Source organism: Branchiostoma floridae, chromosome 2, assembly GCF_000003815.2.
Source record: "Branchiostoma floridae strain S238N-H82 chromosome 2, Bfl_VNyyK, whole genome shotgun sequence".
Classification (NCBI taxonomy): Eukaryota; Metazoa; Chordata; class Leptocardii; order Amphioxiformes; family Branchiostomatidae; genus Branchiostoma; species Branchiostoma floridae.
The window spans coordinates 2890441-2909626 of record NC_049980.1 but is presented as its reverse complement, the minus strand read 5'-3'; the positions used below and the strand labels follow the sequence as shown (position 1 = coordinate 2909626).

The window sequence follows — 19186 nt, the reverse complement described above, 5'->3', positions numbered from 1 at the left end:
CTCGATAGGGGGCAGTGTCTACGACCTTGGTTTCTGCAACATTGAAAATAGCACAAGTGGTGAATAAGGTATTCTAAGTTGGAATGTTTCTTCAAAATGTTATTTTGTAACAATGATTATAAAATAAACTTCTTTTTTTATTTCTTCAGTTTTTATTTTCATTCATTTTTTTACTTTCATTTTAATCTTTGTTGATGGTGTGACACTCAGATAAAGAAAATATGTGCAATAACATAGGAATTATTCTGTTCATTATTTATACAATTAACTGATATGGTAATAAAAAAATATAACTGATATGGTACTGAGGCATAAATAAATAAAAAGAGCCTACCTGCTTATCATCTTCTCTTGGACTGAAGTAGTATGGGCACAGTTTACATGTCAATTTGGTATTTTTCCGGGGGGGTACTTTTATTCCAGGGGTTACTTTTATTAGATTTTGAAGATTTGTCCGGGGGGTACTTTTATTCCAGGGGGTACTTCTATTTGAGAGGTGAGAGTACATGAGTCATATGCCCAGAGGGACTCCGTGTGATTGAGCTTAAACAATTCCAGACAACTTATGCCTGGTGCGTCTAGATGTGTCCCGATAGAAGGAGGGCTCATTAGCGTATGGTGCGGGCTCATTGGGCTTCATAGCTGCATCAGTTTGTGATACTAAACTCGGCACAAAAAGTTTGGAATATTAACTTTAGCTGATCATATTTCCGTTGTTTCAACATCAATTTTAATGTGTTATAAATTTTTTAGATAAAAATCCAACACAAAGCATTACAGTGTACATGCGCCACTATGCCCAAAAAAGATGCTTGAATTCACTGCCATGGAATTACATAGTACATGTGTACATATACTGGCATGTACATGTGCTACTACAATTTTGTATATTAAGACTAATTTTGTATCAGACTAAATTGCATCACAGTAGTCTACTCCATGTACTCTTTGTAGCTGGTAAAGGCCACAAATTGCAATGATCATTGTCCTTTTTTTCCAGAATGGCTGGTCTCCACTGCTGGTGGCAAGTGAACAGGGCCATTTGTCTATTATGAAGATCCTTCTACAGAACCATGCCAGGGTGGATGTCTTTGATGAGGTATTGTCTTGAGCCATTTCTGACCTACTCGATATCTACATGCAGATTGTTATATATATAATTGTCATGTTGTGAGCATCTATAACACAGTAAAGCAGCGCCTTGGCCTGGCTAGTATCAGTCATCAGCAGCTGGAAAAACTGGCAAGTGACCGGGCTAGAAGGCGCATAGTGATAAGGGACTGGGCACTGAGCTGTTCACAGAGGATGGGAGGTCAACGAGGCTGAAAGAAGACACCGACGGCATGCGGCCATCGACAAACAAGCCCCTGAAATTGAACTCTAGACTTTACATTTAAGTTGCAACATTAAGCTTAAGTATTTTATGTTCAATTTGTACACTTTTGTATTGTAGTCTCTTTTGTCGCTTAGTTTCTTTTTGCGTAGTGTCATAGTCTGTGTAGACTGACTGACAAAGACAGAGAGAATACATACTTGTATAGCTGAGGCTTTTCTAATGTCTACTTTTTAACGGAAAATGCCTGCAAACGCCCACTCTGGAGAATTCCACTCTGCATGAGTCTTTTTTTACAAGATTTACCGTATGTCCACTCTGTGTTCCCAATAATATTAATCCTGTGTTTCAAGTCAATCGTTCTGAAGTACCTTAAATCAAAGTTGACAATCTTTTACTGTCTTTTCAGCAAATCCCCAGCAAAAAGGATTTCTATAGCGAATGCCCATACACTACAGTATATCAACCGAAGTAAAAACTTGCATACCCGGCTTCACTTGAAAACTTCTATTTTCTAGTCTAAATCTGCAATGGTTTTGTCCCCAGCATGGCAAAGCAGCGCTACATCTTGCTGCAGAGAATGGCCATAAGGAGGTTTCAGACGTGCTGCTTTGGCACAAGGCATTTGTCAATGCCAAGTCCAAGATGGGCATAACTCCACTGCATCTGGCAGCAATGAATGGCTTTGTGGAACTGGTCAAACTGCTGATCGAAACACATGGGGCAACATTGGATGCTCTTACACTGGTAAGGGTCTGAAATGACTGTCCTCTTAAATATCTTCATACTTGCAGCACTGACATGAGCTTTTTACCTCGATAATGTAGGAAAGTTTATAAATCCATTGCATTCCATGGTAGGACTTCCAAACTTGTCACATATGTGGCTGAGAGAAATGCCAATGCATATTAATTATGCAAATGATGACCTCATTTGCATAATCAATGAAAAAAATATATGATTTGATAGAATAATGAATGTATGAAAGGGAATAGACTGTACACAAGTGCTCTATGGAAGGACAAAAATGGAAAGAAGTTAAACACGGAAACAAAGAAGATGAGGAATGAAAAGAGGGAAAGACAAAAAGGGAAGATGCACAAAGTGGGAGTGAGGGAGGGAGAGGGAAAAATGTGGAAAGAATTTAAATAAACAGACTCTGAGACTTTGATATTTATGATATTACGTCAGAAACTTATGTCTACAGACATCATTCTACATAACAAACCTGGTCTATTTGGCGATGTGTACGATTGTGTTCATGAAACTTTAGAATTAAAATTAAAGTGTATTGAATTATTTTGCTTGTTTCACAGGCCAAGAGAACACCTCTCCACATGGCAGCCCAAAATGGTCAGCTTTCTGTCTGTAAGACTCTGCTGGACATGAAGGCAGATGCCAACTTTGTGGACACGGTAAGCAGCTCGCAGAATTCAATTTGTAAGCAATGTTAGCACAACTGAGTAGCATGTCACTTGATTTCTGATCACCAAAATGAACTGGGCAATTTAAGACCAGTATTTTGCTGAATTTCTTTATTTGACATCATTTAAAATGATGATACTGTAACAGTGGGGGTTCAAGTAGCGCTAACTGACCATGCCAAATGCCTGTCAGGCTTTTGGTTCGATCAGTTAGGCTGCTAGTGTTGTGATCTGGCGGCCCAGGTTCAGAGATTCGAGGACGAATCTTGAAAAGAAAAGGGGGAGTAGTGTAACAGTGGGGGTTCAAGTAGCGCTAACTGACCATGCCAAATGCCTGTCAGGCTTTTGGTTCGATCAGTTAGGCTGCTAGTGTTGTGATCTGGCGGCCCAGGTTCAGAGATTCGAGGACGAATCTTGAGAAGAAAAGGGGGAGTAGTGCAACAGTGGGGGTTCAAGTAGCGCTAACTGACCATGCCAAATGCCTGTCAGGCTTTTGGTTCGATCAGTTAGGCTGCTAGTGTTGTGATCTTGCGGCCCAGGTTCAGAGATTCGAGGACGAATCTTGAGAAGAAAAGGGGGAGTAGTGTAACAGTGGGGGTTCAAGTAGTGCTACTGACCATGCCAAATGCCTGTCAGGCTTTTGGCTCGATCAGTTAGGCTGCTAGTGTTGTGATCTGGTGGCCCGGGTTCGATTCCCGGGTATTGTTTCTTTCTGTTCTACTCGCCTCTCGGTATGTTTCAATGTAGGATACAAATCAAGATAATTTGGCTCATTTATTTATGTTGAATGCTGAAGGGGCCACCCAGGAGGCAACAACATGACATAAATGAATAAATAAATGTCCTACTTACATGTTACCTCACCCCTTCATGTCTAGGTTGTTGGGGGTAGATTTCTTGAGCTGTCTCCAGGCTTGTCCCTCCCTCTCACAGTAGTTTAGGTCTTTTGAGCAGGCTTAGGGATGTTTTGTTCTGTAATGCTGTATCAATGTCCATGAAATTCAATGCAGTATTGTTTAAGGTTCACTTGTTGTACATTGCAATTGGCTTGAACCAAGTTGGACGATCACTGGACGATCAGCAAAATGTATCCTCTCAGATGCATGTTGTGTCAGAATTCTCAACCTAAGAATTTGCACATTTTTATGAGATTTGTATAATTTTTTTGAGAAACACACAAATCACTGTTAAAACACTCAAGTTATGAAAAACGGACAAATCCTGCAAAAATGTAAGAACCTTCTTTGATACATGTATGCACGAAGCTTATGACATGTGCACAAACTTGTATGCAAAGTGGCAACCGCTGCTATTTCTGAGCATTTCTACCAGACATTTCGATTGCTCAAAGCATTGCTGTTTTGCTTAATTATGGTCACATCATATTTTTCTGTCGCCGAAGATTGAGGTCACCATGATTTTGAAAATTCTGCTCCATCTGTCATGTGACCCCAACAACGTTTGGTCAGTTTTGCTTATGGTTTGTGGGGCAACCCAGACATGAACTCCATCAGTCACACATGGCCAAGGCTCCCATTTTAATATTCCTGCCAACAGTATTTGGGTTGAAGTAGATAGTTATGTCCCTTCCTTTGTCCAGTCTGAGATTTGTATAAATTATGTCTGTTACCAATGTTTTTTTATTGCAGTGTAATGTCATGATATTCATCATATATTATTAATCGTATTACATTTTGTCATCGAGTCATTTTAAAAAAGAGCTTATCCAATAAACTTTAATGATAAACCACCATGCATGTATCACTGAGTAATCAATAAGTATTGCCTACCTTCCTGCCTAAATAGCATTTGTTGTTACCAATTTCAACAGCATGGACAAACTCCCTTCCACCTGGCAGCAGAGAACGATCACTCTGAAGTTGTGCAGATGTTCTTGAACTATAAGCCTGAGCTGGTCAACATGGCTAATGCAGTATGTCTTTGGTCATTTCATGTAGCTGATTTCCATAGTCTGCTTTGTTCAACTGTAGAATTTGAAAATAAGAAATATCATTGTCCTTCAAAATTCATGAATCGCTGTTTAGAGTCATAGATACGTATCAACACATTTTTTGTGTGCCGGATGTCAAGAAATGAATGATTCTACATTGCACCGAGTAAAGGATTGAAAATGACTTTCTCAGATACATGTGAACTGCAGTTTTGTGTAATGGTAAGACAGTTTACTTAACTGCAGGGTAACCTAATATACCTTTTACTTTTAAAAATGATTTTTTTTTTCAAAATAGCACATGCGGATAAAGATGATATAGCATTGCAAAGATGCTCTGCCGATATTTGGTACTACTCTCTGTTACTCTTGTGTAGGAAGGGAACACCTGTGCTCACATTGCTGCCTTCAAGGGCAGTGTTGCTGTGATCAAAGAGCTGCTGAAGTTTGACAGGGTTGGAGTCTGCTCTGCAAGGAACAAGGTAATGTCAGTGATGAGTCCATGAGACTTTTCTAGTTCTGTTACATGATGATTATTGTTAGTTCAGAGATTGAAGCTTGTAGTCTGCAAAACAGAAATTTGCTGGGGAATCCCCTGATTTTGAAGGCAGCCAATACAAGAATAAGAGCCAGAATCCAGTCCTTTTTGCTGTGATTTTCCTAAAGATTCTAGACTTAGCTGAAAGAAATGTATCCTTTTGTGACTGGCCCTATATAATGCATCATGACCTTTTCTGCAATTTTTGGAACACATATTTTTTTCCAGATCAACGCCTCTACTCCACTCCACCTGGCAGCTGAAGGTGGCCACAAGGAGGTGGTGAAGACACTTGCAGACAATGGTGCATCTGCCACTGATGAGAATGGAGAGGGAATGACTCCCATCCACCTGGCAGCAAAGTCGGACCACACCAATGTGCTGGACTCACTCCGAGGGGCAGCTGACCTCAAGACTCCCAGTACAAAGGTGGGAAACAAACCAGCCAATTTTGGGAGCCTTTTATGGCTGGGGAGGGGGGGGTGTATATATTTCAATTATATATATCGTTGGATTTCTACACAGTGAAATCTCAAATTACGCCATCCATGTATGTAATACTAATTCACATAAAAACACCACAACTTAGAAACCATTATGTCTCAGCCATGTTGTGGTCAATCCTATTCAAGCCAACCTCCTGTACAAAATGCCCACTTTTCCCTGGATAATCGTCTTGGTGTTTTACTGTACATTAAAGTTATGAATCATACCAGATAGGAGGAATCGTATGGAACACGGGTACTCATGGCTTGGAATAGCAACGAAAGATCCATGCAATAAATCAGGATCTGGAGGGTACAGAAAATAATTCTGATCCACATTGTAATCTTCACAAAAAAAGTAGGATGGTATACTATAGGTAGATGCAGTTGAAAAAAGGACGTATAGGTAAAGGTACAAAATGTAGATGCAGTTGCAAAACAGTAAAAATATGTTGACAAAAATTACATTTTTATTAAGTACAGTCAAACCTGTATTAGCGGCCACCTTTGCATAGTGACCACCTGGCCATTGCGGTCACTTTTTGTTGGTCCCTTGCATTTTTCCTATTGACCTAAGCATTAAGAAATGTTCTATAGTGGCCACCTGTCCATTTCCATTCCTGTAGATACAGAAACACTATAATTGTGGTCATACAGCGACCAGCGACCATATATAGTTTGTGAGGATTTGGAGTTCCCGACAAGGTCATTTTGGCGGTAGTGAAAGGTGCGCATGCCTTGAGTGCAACTTGGCAAATTTACCAACATTGCTCATGGCAATATCAATCATTTTCGGTAGATTTGACTTTGGCAGGGTCAGTTGAATTTTGAGACCATCGAGACAGGTTCCTTTCCCAGCACTCAGTGCCCAGTGCTGAAGTCACCTCCTGCACTGGATCTCCTGGACTGCTGAAGTTACGTCAGCACTGCCATGGGTGTCCAGTGGTGAGACGACTTCAGAACTGGAAACTGAGAGCCGAGAGCACCTTCTGCACTGGAAAGCCAGTGATGATTAAAATTTTGCACTGGACACCGAGTGCTGACTGCCACCTCCCGTTGAAATTTGAGAAGATAAGTGACACAGAACGCAATCAAGTACATTACAAGTATTCACAAACCCTCTTGGTGACTTGGAATGGACTCATTATTGCGTTTGATTTTAACTTTGCCATTTTGTATTCTTCTACTATCAGACTGGAATGACAGCGCTTCATGTGGCAGCCATGTATGGTCAGGTCGACTTTGTACGAGAGATGCTCCAGTCTGTCCCGGCAACAGTGAAGAGTGAGCAGCCAATGACAACTGATTCCTCAAAGGAAGTAGAGGTGCTGTTGGAATGCTTCTTAACAACGGCTTTTTCTGTTATTTTGTAAAAAGATATGTTTGATTGGAGCCGACCTCTGTTGTTCACCTATCGCATATGTTCGCGATGCCGTGCATTAGTATGACTTAAATGGGCAATAAGGCTGAAATCTTGGTGCTTTAAGTCCTAACTTAAGGCGAAACTGGGTTTACTGACTTTCGGTTCATAGCTCCTTAACGCGGCGATCGAGAGGCAGATACAAGTTATAGCTCACCTCCCATAGTATTCGATTGGACACATGATTATGAATTGGAGAGACATGTACATTTACATATACATGTATGCCAATTTGAAGTGGTAAAACTATATAATTTTGTGTATGAGTGTCCTTTAAGTTTGTGCTGAATGTGTTATTGTGTTGTGAAGACATTTTTTTGTGAAATATGATACCGGTACATCCAATCATGTAAATGCTTTTACATGTAAATGTACTGTTAACACTGTTTTTGTATGAAAAAGCGTAGTTTTTATAGCCGTAGCCATACTCATACATACCTAATGTGGTATAACATTTTTCTGTACTGTTATCTTTTTTTGGTCATCATTTTTGGTAACACTCCAGGCCGGTGAAGCCGTTCACTTGATACATGCAAAATGTTTATGTATTCAGTACCATAACTGTTATCTAGTTATTACAAAATTGTTCCTTTACACAGGCATTTAGCTAAGATCATTCAATGAATTTTGGTACTAAGTTCCTCCAATGTTTATGTTGTAAGCTTATGTTACATGCTCTCACTGCAGTACGGGTTCACACCGCTTCATCTGGCGTCTCAGTCTGGACACGAGGGCCTCGTGAGGGTCCTGCTCAACTACCCTGGCGTCCAGGCTGATGCACAGACAGCTGTACAAGTCAGTCACATTCTGGATATGACTGTTACAGAACCATAGAATTTAACCATTTGCCAATATGCACTACTGGCCAGATGTATTACTTGCTTCCCATTGCCAAGGGAAAAGTCACATTTGTGGATGTATTGTAATGTTTTGTAGCAATCACATCAAATGAAAAGTAGTGCTTAATTGTTACATTTTTGGCTGCTTTGTAGATTCTTCATGTCTTCTAAAACGACAGCCATTTTTTAAAGAGAATCTCACCCGTTGCTTTAATTTGCTTGCAAGCTACAACCAATGTTAATGTTGTTGTGCATCTTTCGTAAAACATAGTTGTTGATTGTCTGGAATTTACTTCACATCGAGTATAAAAGACTGGCAACAACATTTTACATATTGTAATGAGGACAATCCATAACTTTTTATCTGCTTCAGGGTTCAATCCCCCTTCATCTGGCTGCAGCAAACGGGCACACGTCTGTTGTTGGCCTTCTGCTGAGTAAGTCCACAACTCAGCTGCACATTAAGGACAAGCGTGGCCGCACAGCCCTGCACCTGGCTGCAGCCAATGGGCACCTGGATATGGTAGCTCTACTACTGGGGCAAGGGTCAGACATCAATGTATTTGACAAGGTTAATCTTACATTTTGTCCTTTAGAATATAGATTACATGACTGTACATGTACATACATTGACCTGAGTGTATCAAGACACAAACAGACAGATAGGAAGGATGCTGTATTAACCTGAACAGCTATGGGTAGCTCTTTTTCAATGATTACCTTCACCAGAATGGCTAAAGTTGTGACTGAATCGAAATGATATTTGTTAGGTGGGTGTAACTTTTTTCTGTATGTTCTGTAGGCATTTGGATGATTGTATTATGCCATGACTGTATAAAAAAATTTATGAAGGAAGTTTCAGTAACTGTATTTTGTGTTCCTAAAGAAAGAATCAAAGAACAATGGTGCAAACATTTATTTCTATAATTATATATGTATAATTGTTTCCTTTAGAATGGATGGACTTCCCTCCACTTTGCAGCCAAAGCAGGGTTCCTGAATGTTGTGAAGCTCCTGGTGGAGAGTGGGGCTTCTCCCAAGTTTGAAACTAAGGTAGGTGTGCATACATTGTACATTCATTAAATGACTGATCATGAATAGAAAACATCAACACTAAGAGAAAGGCCAACTTTTTTCAAAAGCACTTCTTTACTTTGTTCCAGGATGGCAAGGTGCCCATCTGCTATGCTGCCTCCTGTCAGCACCATGATGTGCTGAGTTACCTGATGAAGAAGGACCATAACACCACATTACTCATGGATGACAAAAAGGTACAGCTGCAAGGTTGAATATCTTACATCCCTGCCATGGTCCTTTGTTTCCCTTTAATTCTTTTGTATGTGTACATGTATGTCAACCACACATCATATTGCAAATTTAACTTTAAGCTATTTTGTTCATAAAGTGTATCCATGGAAAGAAATTAAGTTTTGTCTTTTATTGTCTTTTGCTCAATCCTGCATAGAATGATACATATGCTTAATCCTACAGTAGTTTGACTCGAGTTATAGCACTGTTGTAAGATTTTACTTCTAGACTTTGTAGAATAGACAGGAAAAATAAATAGATATTGATGGTAGAGAGTGATGTTAATCTTTCCTCTATACATCTTCCCGTCCACAAATCAATCTTTGTTCACAATCTTAGAACCCGACGGTAAGTTCTAACAATCATTCAGGAAAATAACGATGGTGGTGAAAATGCACAGCTGCTGCATTGTAATGATGGTAAAGGTCACTTCACGGGTGGTCAAAGGTCACTAGTCTTTGTGGTTACTTACAGGGCTTAAACTGCCCAGTTGCCCAGTGAAACCATAATTTGTTTGGCACAACTTAGTTTTAGAGAGATTGCATCATTCTATCAGCCAACATGTACCACACTGACTGTGCAGAGCAATGATCAAAACCAACATCAGATCAGGGCTGTCCAGGAATGGAATATTTAGCTATTATACTAACTTTAAAATTGAAGGTCTTTTTTTCCAATTTTTCCTGCATGATTTTCTGAAAGGCAGTATGCTAAAGGCGAATATTTTCTAATTTCATATTTCCTAAATCAAGAAAATATCAATTTTCTTATTATACAATTTGAAACTTTTATAACCGCACACAAAATTAAAGCTCGTATATCAATAAGCCTTGAAGTTCGATCAGTGGACTTCTGATCTTTTTCAAGTTATAATAACCCATAGCCTATGTCAAACATCCAGACTGAAAGTGTGATGTCAGCAAAGGTGCAAACTAGGTGCTTGGAAGTCGGTATTTGCCCCATCTCGGTTGATGGAAGGTTGATGGTCTCTGATATAGATGGTCTCTTTCACACCCCTGGGAAAGTGATCCTGTTCAGAATGTAGTATCTTCACCTTGTCAAAGCCCACGGAATGTCCTGGCGATTCTATGTAAATGTGTTGTGACACCTCTGAATTTTCTAAGCTGGGGCATCTACATGTATGCTCTAAAACCCCTAAGGTCAGCTAAGGTCACAATTTCTAACTAGATTAATTTGAAAAGTTAACCCTCCTCTTGTGCCACTGACAGAAAACTAGCATAATATGACAACAACTGGCTTCAGAAAAAAATTAGAAAAAACCTAAAGGTAGGCATGGCATGGCCTTTGCGCATGTCAGGATTTACATTGTAAAGGTCCCTCCTGATAGGCTTTGGGTCATTACAACTTGAAAAGGATCAGAGGACTGATTGAAGTTGTTTGTTTGTTGGTAAGCACTATAATTTTGTGTACGGTATATATATATATAAAGTGTAAAATTTCAAAAATGATATCCTTGAGTAACTGTTTTTGGCGTATCTTATTACTTGGATGTCTATCTTCATCGACGTATCTCAAAAACATTATTTTGATAATTAAGCCAACAGTGCATAATTGGATTACTTCCATACACAGACAAATGAGAGATCCACACAGTAATCAGGACCATATTCAGAAAGACTGGTAATTTTCCTATGCGCACATGGAAATGTTCACAATGTCATGCAATCTAGCTTTTGGCCCAGGTTGATTTATTTGGCTCAAGTTGCCCACTGGGTCTGAAAAGTATTTCAAGCCCTGTTATACAAATGTATATCAAAACTAATGTCACATGTTTTAAACTGTCACCCACTATGTGGTACATGTATGGTTTGTCACAAAATTATGAAACAACTAGGATTCAAAAAGCACAGTTGAGGAGTACTGTTTTAAGAATGTGACACCAAAATACGGCATTTCCTGATTAAATTCAATGATACCATAAACATACATACAACATATTATGTAACTACATGTATGTATTTCACTTCTGAATCAGATGTTATCACTGACCATTCATTGCACAATACAAATTGCACTTCCAGTTTTGATTCCAGCTGTCTAAAATTTGTTTGGTGATTCACAGTACTAGTGAATACATCTTGGGACCATGCACCATGGGTTATGTGCAACATTCCCATTAGAGGCAAACAAAGCAAGTACTATCTTGTGATTTTATGCAATCGTGATGATTATGCACGGTCAAAAGAATCCTTTTGTGAGGTTAAAGCCAATACATCCTGAACATTGTAAGACACTTTCATGGGGCTGTCATGACACAAGTCATAGTAATTTATGTCCAACAAATTAAGTACTAATTACAACTGAACTTATTCCTGAAATGTATCCACTTCGTGGGTATTGGTGGACAGAAAATTTTTGTTTACTTTTTTGACATTCTTTACATTCCAAACATTTATGCATCTCATGGAAGTAGTTGCTTTGACATTTGGCCCTTTGCTTTAATGTGCAGTTTGTGTTTGATCTGATGGTGTGCGGAAAGATGAGGGATAACCAGTGCATCGAGGAGTTTGTCTTGGTGTCTCCCGCTCCAGTTGACACAGCTGCCAAGTTGTCTAAAAGCTTTGAGCTCCTTTCCTTCAAGGAAAAGGTAAGGTCAGAATGTTGCTTGCAGTCTCTGCTAGTATAAGCTTTTCATTTCTAATTTCTTCCATGCCTCACTGGGAAGCTGGACTTTTCTCAATGTTCTTTGATTCAGAATGCATTAAACTATGATCCTAGAAATTAGTAGAATGGTATATTCAATCAATACAGTACCACTGTACAGTTACTTAATTTGTTATTCTGTAATACTCTTCAGGTGTTACTTTGCAGCCTTGAATACTACAAATGAATTTGTTCATTTACCCACAGGAGAGAGCAAAGGATCTCATGAATGCCGCTAAATACTGTGAGGAGATGGCCACAGAACTCCTGGCCATTGCCTCTAGCAACAACAATGCCGGTGCACTGCTACGTTCCATGGACTGCCGCAGCACGCCATTTCTTGATGTCCTGATCGAGTGTGCGCAGAAGGATGTGGTAGCCCATCCCGCTGTGCAGAAGTATCTAACAGATGTGTGGATGGGAGTGATGAAGACGTGGGCCAGCTGGAAGATCATGCTCCTGTTCTTAGGTTTTCTGATCTGCCCCCCTGTGTGGGTCGCATTCTCCATCCCGTTGGGCCACCGTTACAACAAAGTACCTGCAATCAAACTGATGAGCTACATAACATCCCACTTTTTTCAGATTGGGTTATTTGTGATAATGATTGTAGCTCCCATATACCCGTTATCTGATAACCTGTTCAACTTGATGCCTAACTGGAATGAGTGGCTATTATTGGCATGGATGTCAGGAAATCTGGTTTCCGAACTGACCAATCCAGGAGACAGGCAAGGTCTAGGTTGGATCAAGATCATCATCATAGCGATTTGTGCAATAGCTGCATTCTGCCACCTCTTAGCGTTTGCATTTACTGGGAACACCAGACTCGATTGTCTGTCAGCACGAAACCAGCTTCTTGGATTTTCTTTACTGCTGAGTTTTGTGCAGTTTCTTGAGTTTCTATCATTTCACCACCTGTTTGGACCTTGGGCAATCATTATCAGAGACTTAATGAAAGACATGGTTCGCTTCTTGGTCATTCTGCTAATCTTCATGGCAGGTTTCACCCTCCACCTTGCTGCAGTTTACCAGCCTGTCTACCCACCTCCCACAGTTAGCTCTGGAGATGGATCCATTGACCAGACCTATACAATCCAGACTCCTGACAAAACATTTGAAATTCTATTTTTCTCATTGTTTGGGCTGATAGAACCTGATAATCTCCCAACTTTGAGTACTCGGCATCCATCATTCATACCTCTTTTTGTAAAGATGGTCTTTGGCACTTACATGATGGTTGCGATTATCGTACTCATCAACCTTCTCATTGCCATGATGTCTGATACTTATCAGCGGATTCAGGCACAGTCAGATATTGAGTGGAAATTTGGACGTGCAAAGCTGATTCGCAACATGAACAAAACATCATCAGCACCATCACCCTTGAACCTGATAACCAAGTTGTTCTCCTACCTAAGGCTGGTCTACAAAGTCAAGTGTAAGTGCAAAATTTCATTTTGCTTAAAGGTTATACTGTACTCAGGAGGAGAGTGTTCCAGTTCTGCTAGTAATATTTTCTGAACCCAAAATGTAATTGTCAGCCATTTGACATTGAACCTGGACAAGGCAGCAGTTGCATTATAGAGCATTAACCCCCGAGTACTAAAAGTACCCTCCAATTAAATTACAGCCAGCTGTAACACACACACAACCATTAGACAAACTTCAACTTGGTAGCTCTTAAGAAATATAAGGTTGAGTTTGAAAACTACTTTAATTTGCAATGTGCTTCTGGATACTTGTTTGACAACTTTATTTCCCACTTGCTTTTGGTAAAAAATTGGCTTTGATCTGTTGTCAATCATCCCATTGAACCCATACTTTGAAAAAGGGCCTTCATAAAATTGAGTAGCCCTTTAAGGAAATCGAGGTCCAATCTTAAAACCAATGTGTGTGAATTTTCCATCCTTAGCAACCTAATTCTTCTATTTATTTGACCCAAAGTTGACCTGGAACTTTAGCAATTATCTCATAGGAACCAATAGTTAAGGCATTATTCCCATCATCCATCACACTTGATGGGTCTGCAGAAGGGGTAATACTCAGTTTCTGGATTATGAATGGTCCATTTATTTGCTTATCTGTGATTAATGGTTACAAATTTAGTCGATATTGTGTGCATGAAGATGTGGTCTTTTAGAAAATGACACTCTCCTCTGGAGGAAAGTATGATTTGAACTTTGACCTGGGTACTTGTGATCCCTGTATACCATATATATGTCACAGTAGAGATCACGAGCCAGTAGAATCGTCGATTCTCCTAGGAGAGATCGCGATCGGAGCTGGTCCTAGGGCCAACTCCGATCGGGGTCTCTCCTAGGAGAATCGGAGATTCTACTAAGTATAGATTGCGATCGGGGTCTCTCCTAGGGCCAAGTTCGATCCCAAACTCAATATGAACTTAAGATAATGGGAGACAGATTGCGATCGGGATCTCTCCTAGGAGAATCTGCGATTCTACTAGGAGAGATCCCGATCGGAGTTGGCCCTAGGACCAGCTCCGATCCAAACTCAAATGATGCTAAGATATAGGAAACAGCAATTTAGTGTTAATGCAAACCTACTAACTCATTACCAACTACACACAAGTCTACCACACTAGAGTCACTTCTTCAACTTTACTCAAGGTACACTATAGTATATAAAATAGCATCACTTTCATGGTAAATTTCATGTGAGTATGTTTTCTGATAAAGTAATTCTGATAAAGTAGTGGCAGAATCTTACAATATGTGAAAGGCACCAACGGGCGATCAAACAATGTGTCAGTATGCAAATTTCACAGCTTTCAAATTGGAAGAACTGGAAGAACAATAACAACTGTAAATTCAGATGTCAAAAGATTAAGTACAGTTTCAAGATATTACTCACAATTTCACACCCATTGAGTACATTTCACTACTGACACTAGTCAGACTTCATTTCACAGCTTTAGAAGAACAATAACCATTGTTAAGTGATCAACAGGTGTCAAGTTGTAGTTGGTAATGAGTTAGTAAGTTTGCATTAATACTAAATAAAATTATTGTTTTTCAAAAAAAGTATTGTTGTTTCGTATATCTTAGCATCATTTGAGTTTGGGTCGGAGCTGGTGCAAGGGCCAACTCCGATCGGGGTCTCTCCTAGTAGACTCGCCCATTCTCCTAGGAGAGATCCCGATCGCAGTCTGTTTCCCATATCTTAGTATCATTTGAGTTTGGATTGGAGTTGGCCCTAGGAGAGACACCGATCGCAATCTATACTTAGTAGAATTCTCCTAGGAGAGACCCCGATCGGATTTGGCCCTAGGACCAGCTCTGATCGCGATCTCTCCCAGGAGAATCGACGGTTCTACTGGATCGTGATCTCTACTGTGACATATACATTGTGTACTGTGTAGTATTACAAATGATATGTGTAAGTAGAGTTCCACCATCTCATACCTTTGCCAAATGATATTAACCATTTCGAGTGAAGTATTATAAGTTTTCAATTGAAGTGTTTCCTGATAAATTATGTAAATGTGGCACACATTTGCATGATATATGTAACAATTTGCAACAGCTTTATATTACTGCAAGTATGATATTCTCATGATTCACCACTGTGGAATTATAGGATTTTCTCATTAATTATGCAAATGAGGTCTTCATTGGCAGAATAGATATCTATCAACATTCCTCTCTTTCTCAGCTACATATTATGTAACAAATTTGAGGATCCTACCATATGAATGCATTGGATTTATTAACTTTCCTCATTAATTATGCAAATTGGCAATTGATTTGCAAATAAGAACATCATCAAATATGTGAACTTGCCGCTTACACTTTATACATACCAACATGTTCTTGAGTTATTCTTGTCCAAAGTTTTACATAAAATCGGCTCCTGCAGGTCAAAAAAGGTGCTAGTGGGCCTACTAAAAATTGAAGTGCTTTCTTTCTCTCTGCCCCAAGAGCTATCTACCACTCAGAAATCATGACCACAGCATGTCCAGAACCTGAGATATGAAAAAGATTGTTCCACTGCAGTACTTCAGAAAGCTGCTTAAGGGCCCGTTTTCTATCTTGATCTTTGTTTTGCTTACTCCTATCCACCTACCAAGTATCATCAGGATACATCAAAGGCTTCGCCTATGCTGTTAACAGACACACAGACAAAACACATGCAAAATATATATTACCTACTTGGCAAAGGTAATAATCATGCTATTCATGTAGTCTGCACATATTTCTAATGTAGTTGATGATTGTTGGTGTGAGAATTCTTTAGCATATAGTACATGTACCATTATCATTGTTCCAAACTGTTCCTTGTAGGCCGCCTCTGCAGCCCACAGATGCATGAGTACATGCAAGAAGAGGATGACCAAGATGGCATCTCAGATGCACGGTCTGTTGATGTACTTCAACACTCAGGAGGGGCAGGGTTTTTTCGTGGACTGAAGAAGCGGAGTACACAGGTTGGGCCAGAAGGTATGCAATCCAAAAATTGTCACTAGTCAGTACAACTGACATAACACACAATGCCTAATATTCTTCAAAGCTGCAAATCGATGCATGAAGTAAAACCTGTCTATATAGTGAGCGGTCAGTCAATTGGGAATGAAGAAATCTGTTCAGGGTTAAAGTTTGAATTTTAATGGAAAAGAAAGTAGATGAGATGGATGAGCACCTAATATATAACCTAACTATCTACATTTGTAACTAATATATAACCTAACTATCAATCTATAAACCTATCAGTTTCCCCCAATGGTTTTTGTGGGAGGGGGACAAAAAAGTCACGAAGGAAATAAAGTGAAATAAATTTAAAAGTGACATAAAGCTATAAAGTGAAAGATGCACAAACATTTGAAACAAGAACGGTGTTGAAAAAGGACATTGCCATGGCGACAGTACTCTGTGATCAGCTAAACTGAACTGAATATACTACTCCCCAATGAACCTAAGGAATGTTTGCTGAGGGATACATACAATGTAGAATAACTTTATTGCACGACAATTGTACATGATACAATGTATGGCAAAAACTATTACACAAAGTACAAAATAGTTTTCATTAAAAAATTGTAAATGTTGTTGCCTGTTTGATGCCATGTCTGTCCAGGACAAGCTGCTGCAAGTGCAGGAGGTAAGGAGCGTAAGACTGTAGCAATCTGAGAGGCTCATTGCTTATTAGGAATATCTATAGTTTTTTGATAATTAGATTACACCAGTCAGTCAGACTTTGGCTGGATATAGAGTTTAATGGGAAAATACCAATATGAAAGAAGACCCAGGTTGCAAAAAAAACTAGGGCAGGGGACAAGGAGAGGAGGGTAGACTAGAGAAGACGGTTTGTGTTTGTCCAGAAGACCCCCTGTAAAGTTCACCAAAACACATGCCAGTCACTCTCAGGCGCAATTCCCCCCAGATTACAACAGACGGCGCATCAGACTTTGGCTGGATACAGAGTTTGATACCGATGAGAAACTCTGATTGGCCAGAGTGTTTAAAACACGAAGGTGTGGTGTGTAGGAAAGACATCATCTGGGATGGGAGGGGGCAAATAACACTTGGCCAAAAGAAAAAGTTGCCATTGGTATGAAATCTAAGTGGTCAGAAAGGTTTAACATATGACTAAAGACATAGTATGGTAACCAACAGTTAGGTGTAGGGACCGTTTTGGTGCAAAACTGTTTTTTCTTCTTAGACCAAAAAAAAAAAAAAAACAGACCTAGAAAAATTAGTGGGACGGGTTTTGCCAATTAAAATGTTTCAAAGGTACAGACTCTGAGGTAGTTGATAAGATAGGAAACACTAGTGGAAGTTGGATAATCCAGGTTAGGCAGTTCAGTGTTGTTTACGCAAAGATAGGATTTTAAAATACCAATGGACAGCGGATACTCCATCAAACATAGTAGTTGTAGTGAAAGGCACCATTGTTTCGAATAATACCCATTCACAAGTTTTCACAAATGACTATAGGTCCAGGTTCAGGTCCGGACTGTACCTGTACCCGAATTTTCTGTACCAGAACCCACCCCTATCATTTACTGTTATTAATGAAGCTGTTTCTACCAGTTCTTTAAATTAACTGCCATTTTGCAGTCATTTGCCATGTACCCATACATTTTTTTAAAGTTTTAACCAAAACTCATGTACTACATCTATTGTCATGAGCAGTCGAATTTTATTCTAAACCCATGCAACTCCTTGCTCTCCTGTGGTGAATGTGTTAATGCATATTTCTTTAATTCTCAGGACCGTACTTGGCCTCTGCTACCCACTCCGGACCGCAGCGTATTGAAGATGTGGTTGACTGGGAGGAAGTTGTAAACAAGTATTTGGCAGCAAAAGGCGTATCCGATAGTGCAGAGAAAGAGGCAGACGGCCCACGCCAGCTGGATGAGCTGAACAACACCAACGAGAAAGCCTCATCTGGAGTTGATGGGAAGAAGGACAAGTAGAGACATTTGTTTGGTGTTACAGCAAAATTAAAACCCAAGTAGAGGTATAGCAACCGAATTCTGTTGCAGCATGACAGTGTCAAATATCATTGTCAGCAGGAAAAGATGGACTTAAAGAAATTTATGTATGATTGGAGCGGGTCAATTGAGGGTTTCTCTGAGAGAGTAACAGTGCCCTGTCATGAGAGTTAGAGAATATATGGGGAGTACAATAAATTGTTGCTCCAGCTAGAAGAAAAGTCTTCAATTAGATGATTATCAGGTTTCCAGCAGTGAAATGGCAGTGAATCATTAGAAAAGAGATCAAATTATATATTTGTGTGAATTAAAATGCAGCAGCAGTAATTTACATGACTGTGTGTTAACACAATATAATTAAACATACTTTGTATATCAAGGGAACATATCCTATTGTGAGGTATTTTTCTGCATGTAAGGCCATACCAATTTAATTTGTTGGTTCTCGGATTTTTTCAGAAAAAAGTTGGAGCGACAGGGCGAAAAAAAAAAAAAAAAAACTGCAACAAGTCTGGATTCAGGTCCAGAGTTTCAGGTTGGTAATTCCAGACCTGAAACCATGGTATATGTGTGGCAGAATACTTATCCAGTTACAATTACATGAAAAATTTGCATGTAAGCATACATTTTATATTTAATTTCAACAATACAAATGCAAAATAATGTGCAGTATTACAGAAGTACACACAGTAATAAAGCTTAACAGTTGTAATAAATCATCATAGTAAATCATTAACAACATTAAAAAACTTTTAAAAAGGTTGAAAAACTTT

The 19186-nt window shown here is 39.4% G+C and overlaps 1 protein-coding gene across 1 annotated transcript in view; it reads left to right on the top strand.

The window, feature by feature from the left end:
- LOC118410423 (serine/threonine-protein phosphatase 6 regulatory ankyrin repeat subunit A-like) overlaps nucleotides 1–18832 on the top strand; it is a 73471-nt gene extending 54639 nt beyond the window's left edge. The window contains 15 exon segments of the mRNA XM_035812138.1: nucleotides 1001–1099; nucleotides 1880–2080; nucleotides 2650–2748; nucleotides 4589–4690; nucleotides 5086–5190; nucleotides 5475–5675; nucleotides 6925–7056; nucleotides 7839–7946; nucleotides 8364–8561; nucleotides 8945–9043; nucleotides 9154–9261; nucleotides 11769–11906; nucleotides 12170–13400; nucleotides 16264–16419; nucleotides 18190–18832. Of these exon segments, the coding sequence (XP_035668031.1) occupies nucleotides 1001–1099; nucleotides 1880–2080; nucleotides 2650–2748; nucleotides 4589–4690; nucleotides 5086–5190; nucleotides 5475–5675; nucleotides 6925–7056; nucleotides 7839–7946; nucleotides 8364–8561; nucleotides 8945–9043; nucleotides 9154–9261; nucleotides 11769–11906; nucleotides 12170–13400; nucleotides 16264–16419; nucleotides 18190–18395 (3183 nt within the window). The 3' untranslated portion in view covers nucleotides 18396–18832.
- The last annotated feature ends 354 nt before the right edge of the window (nucleotides 18833–19186 follow it).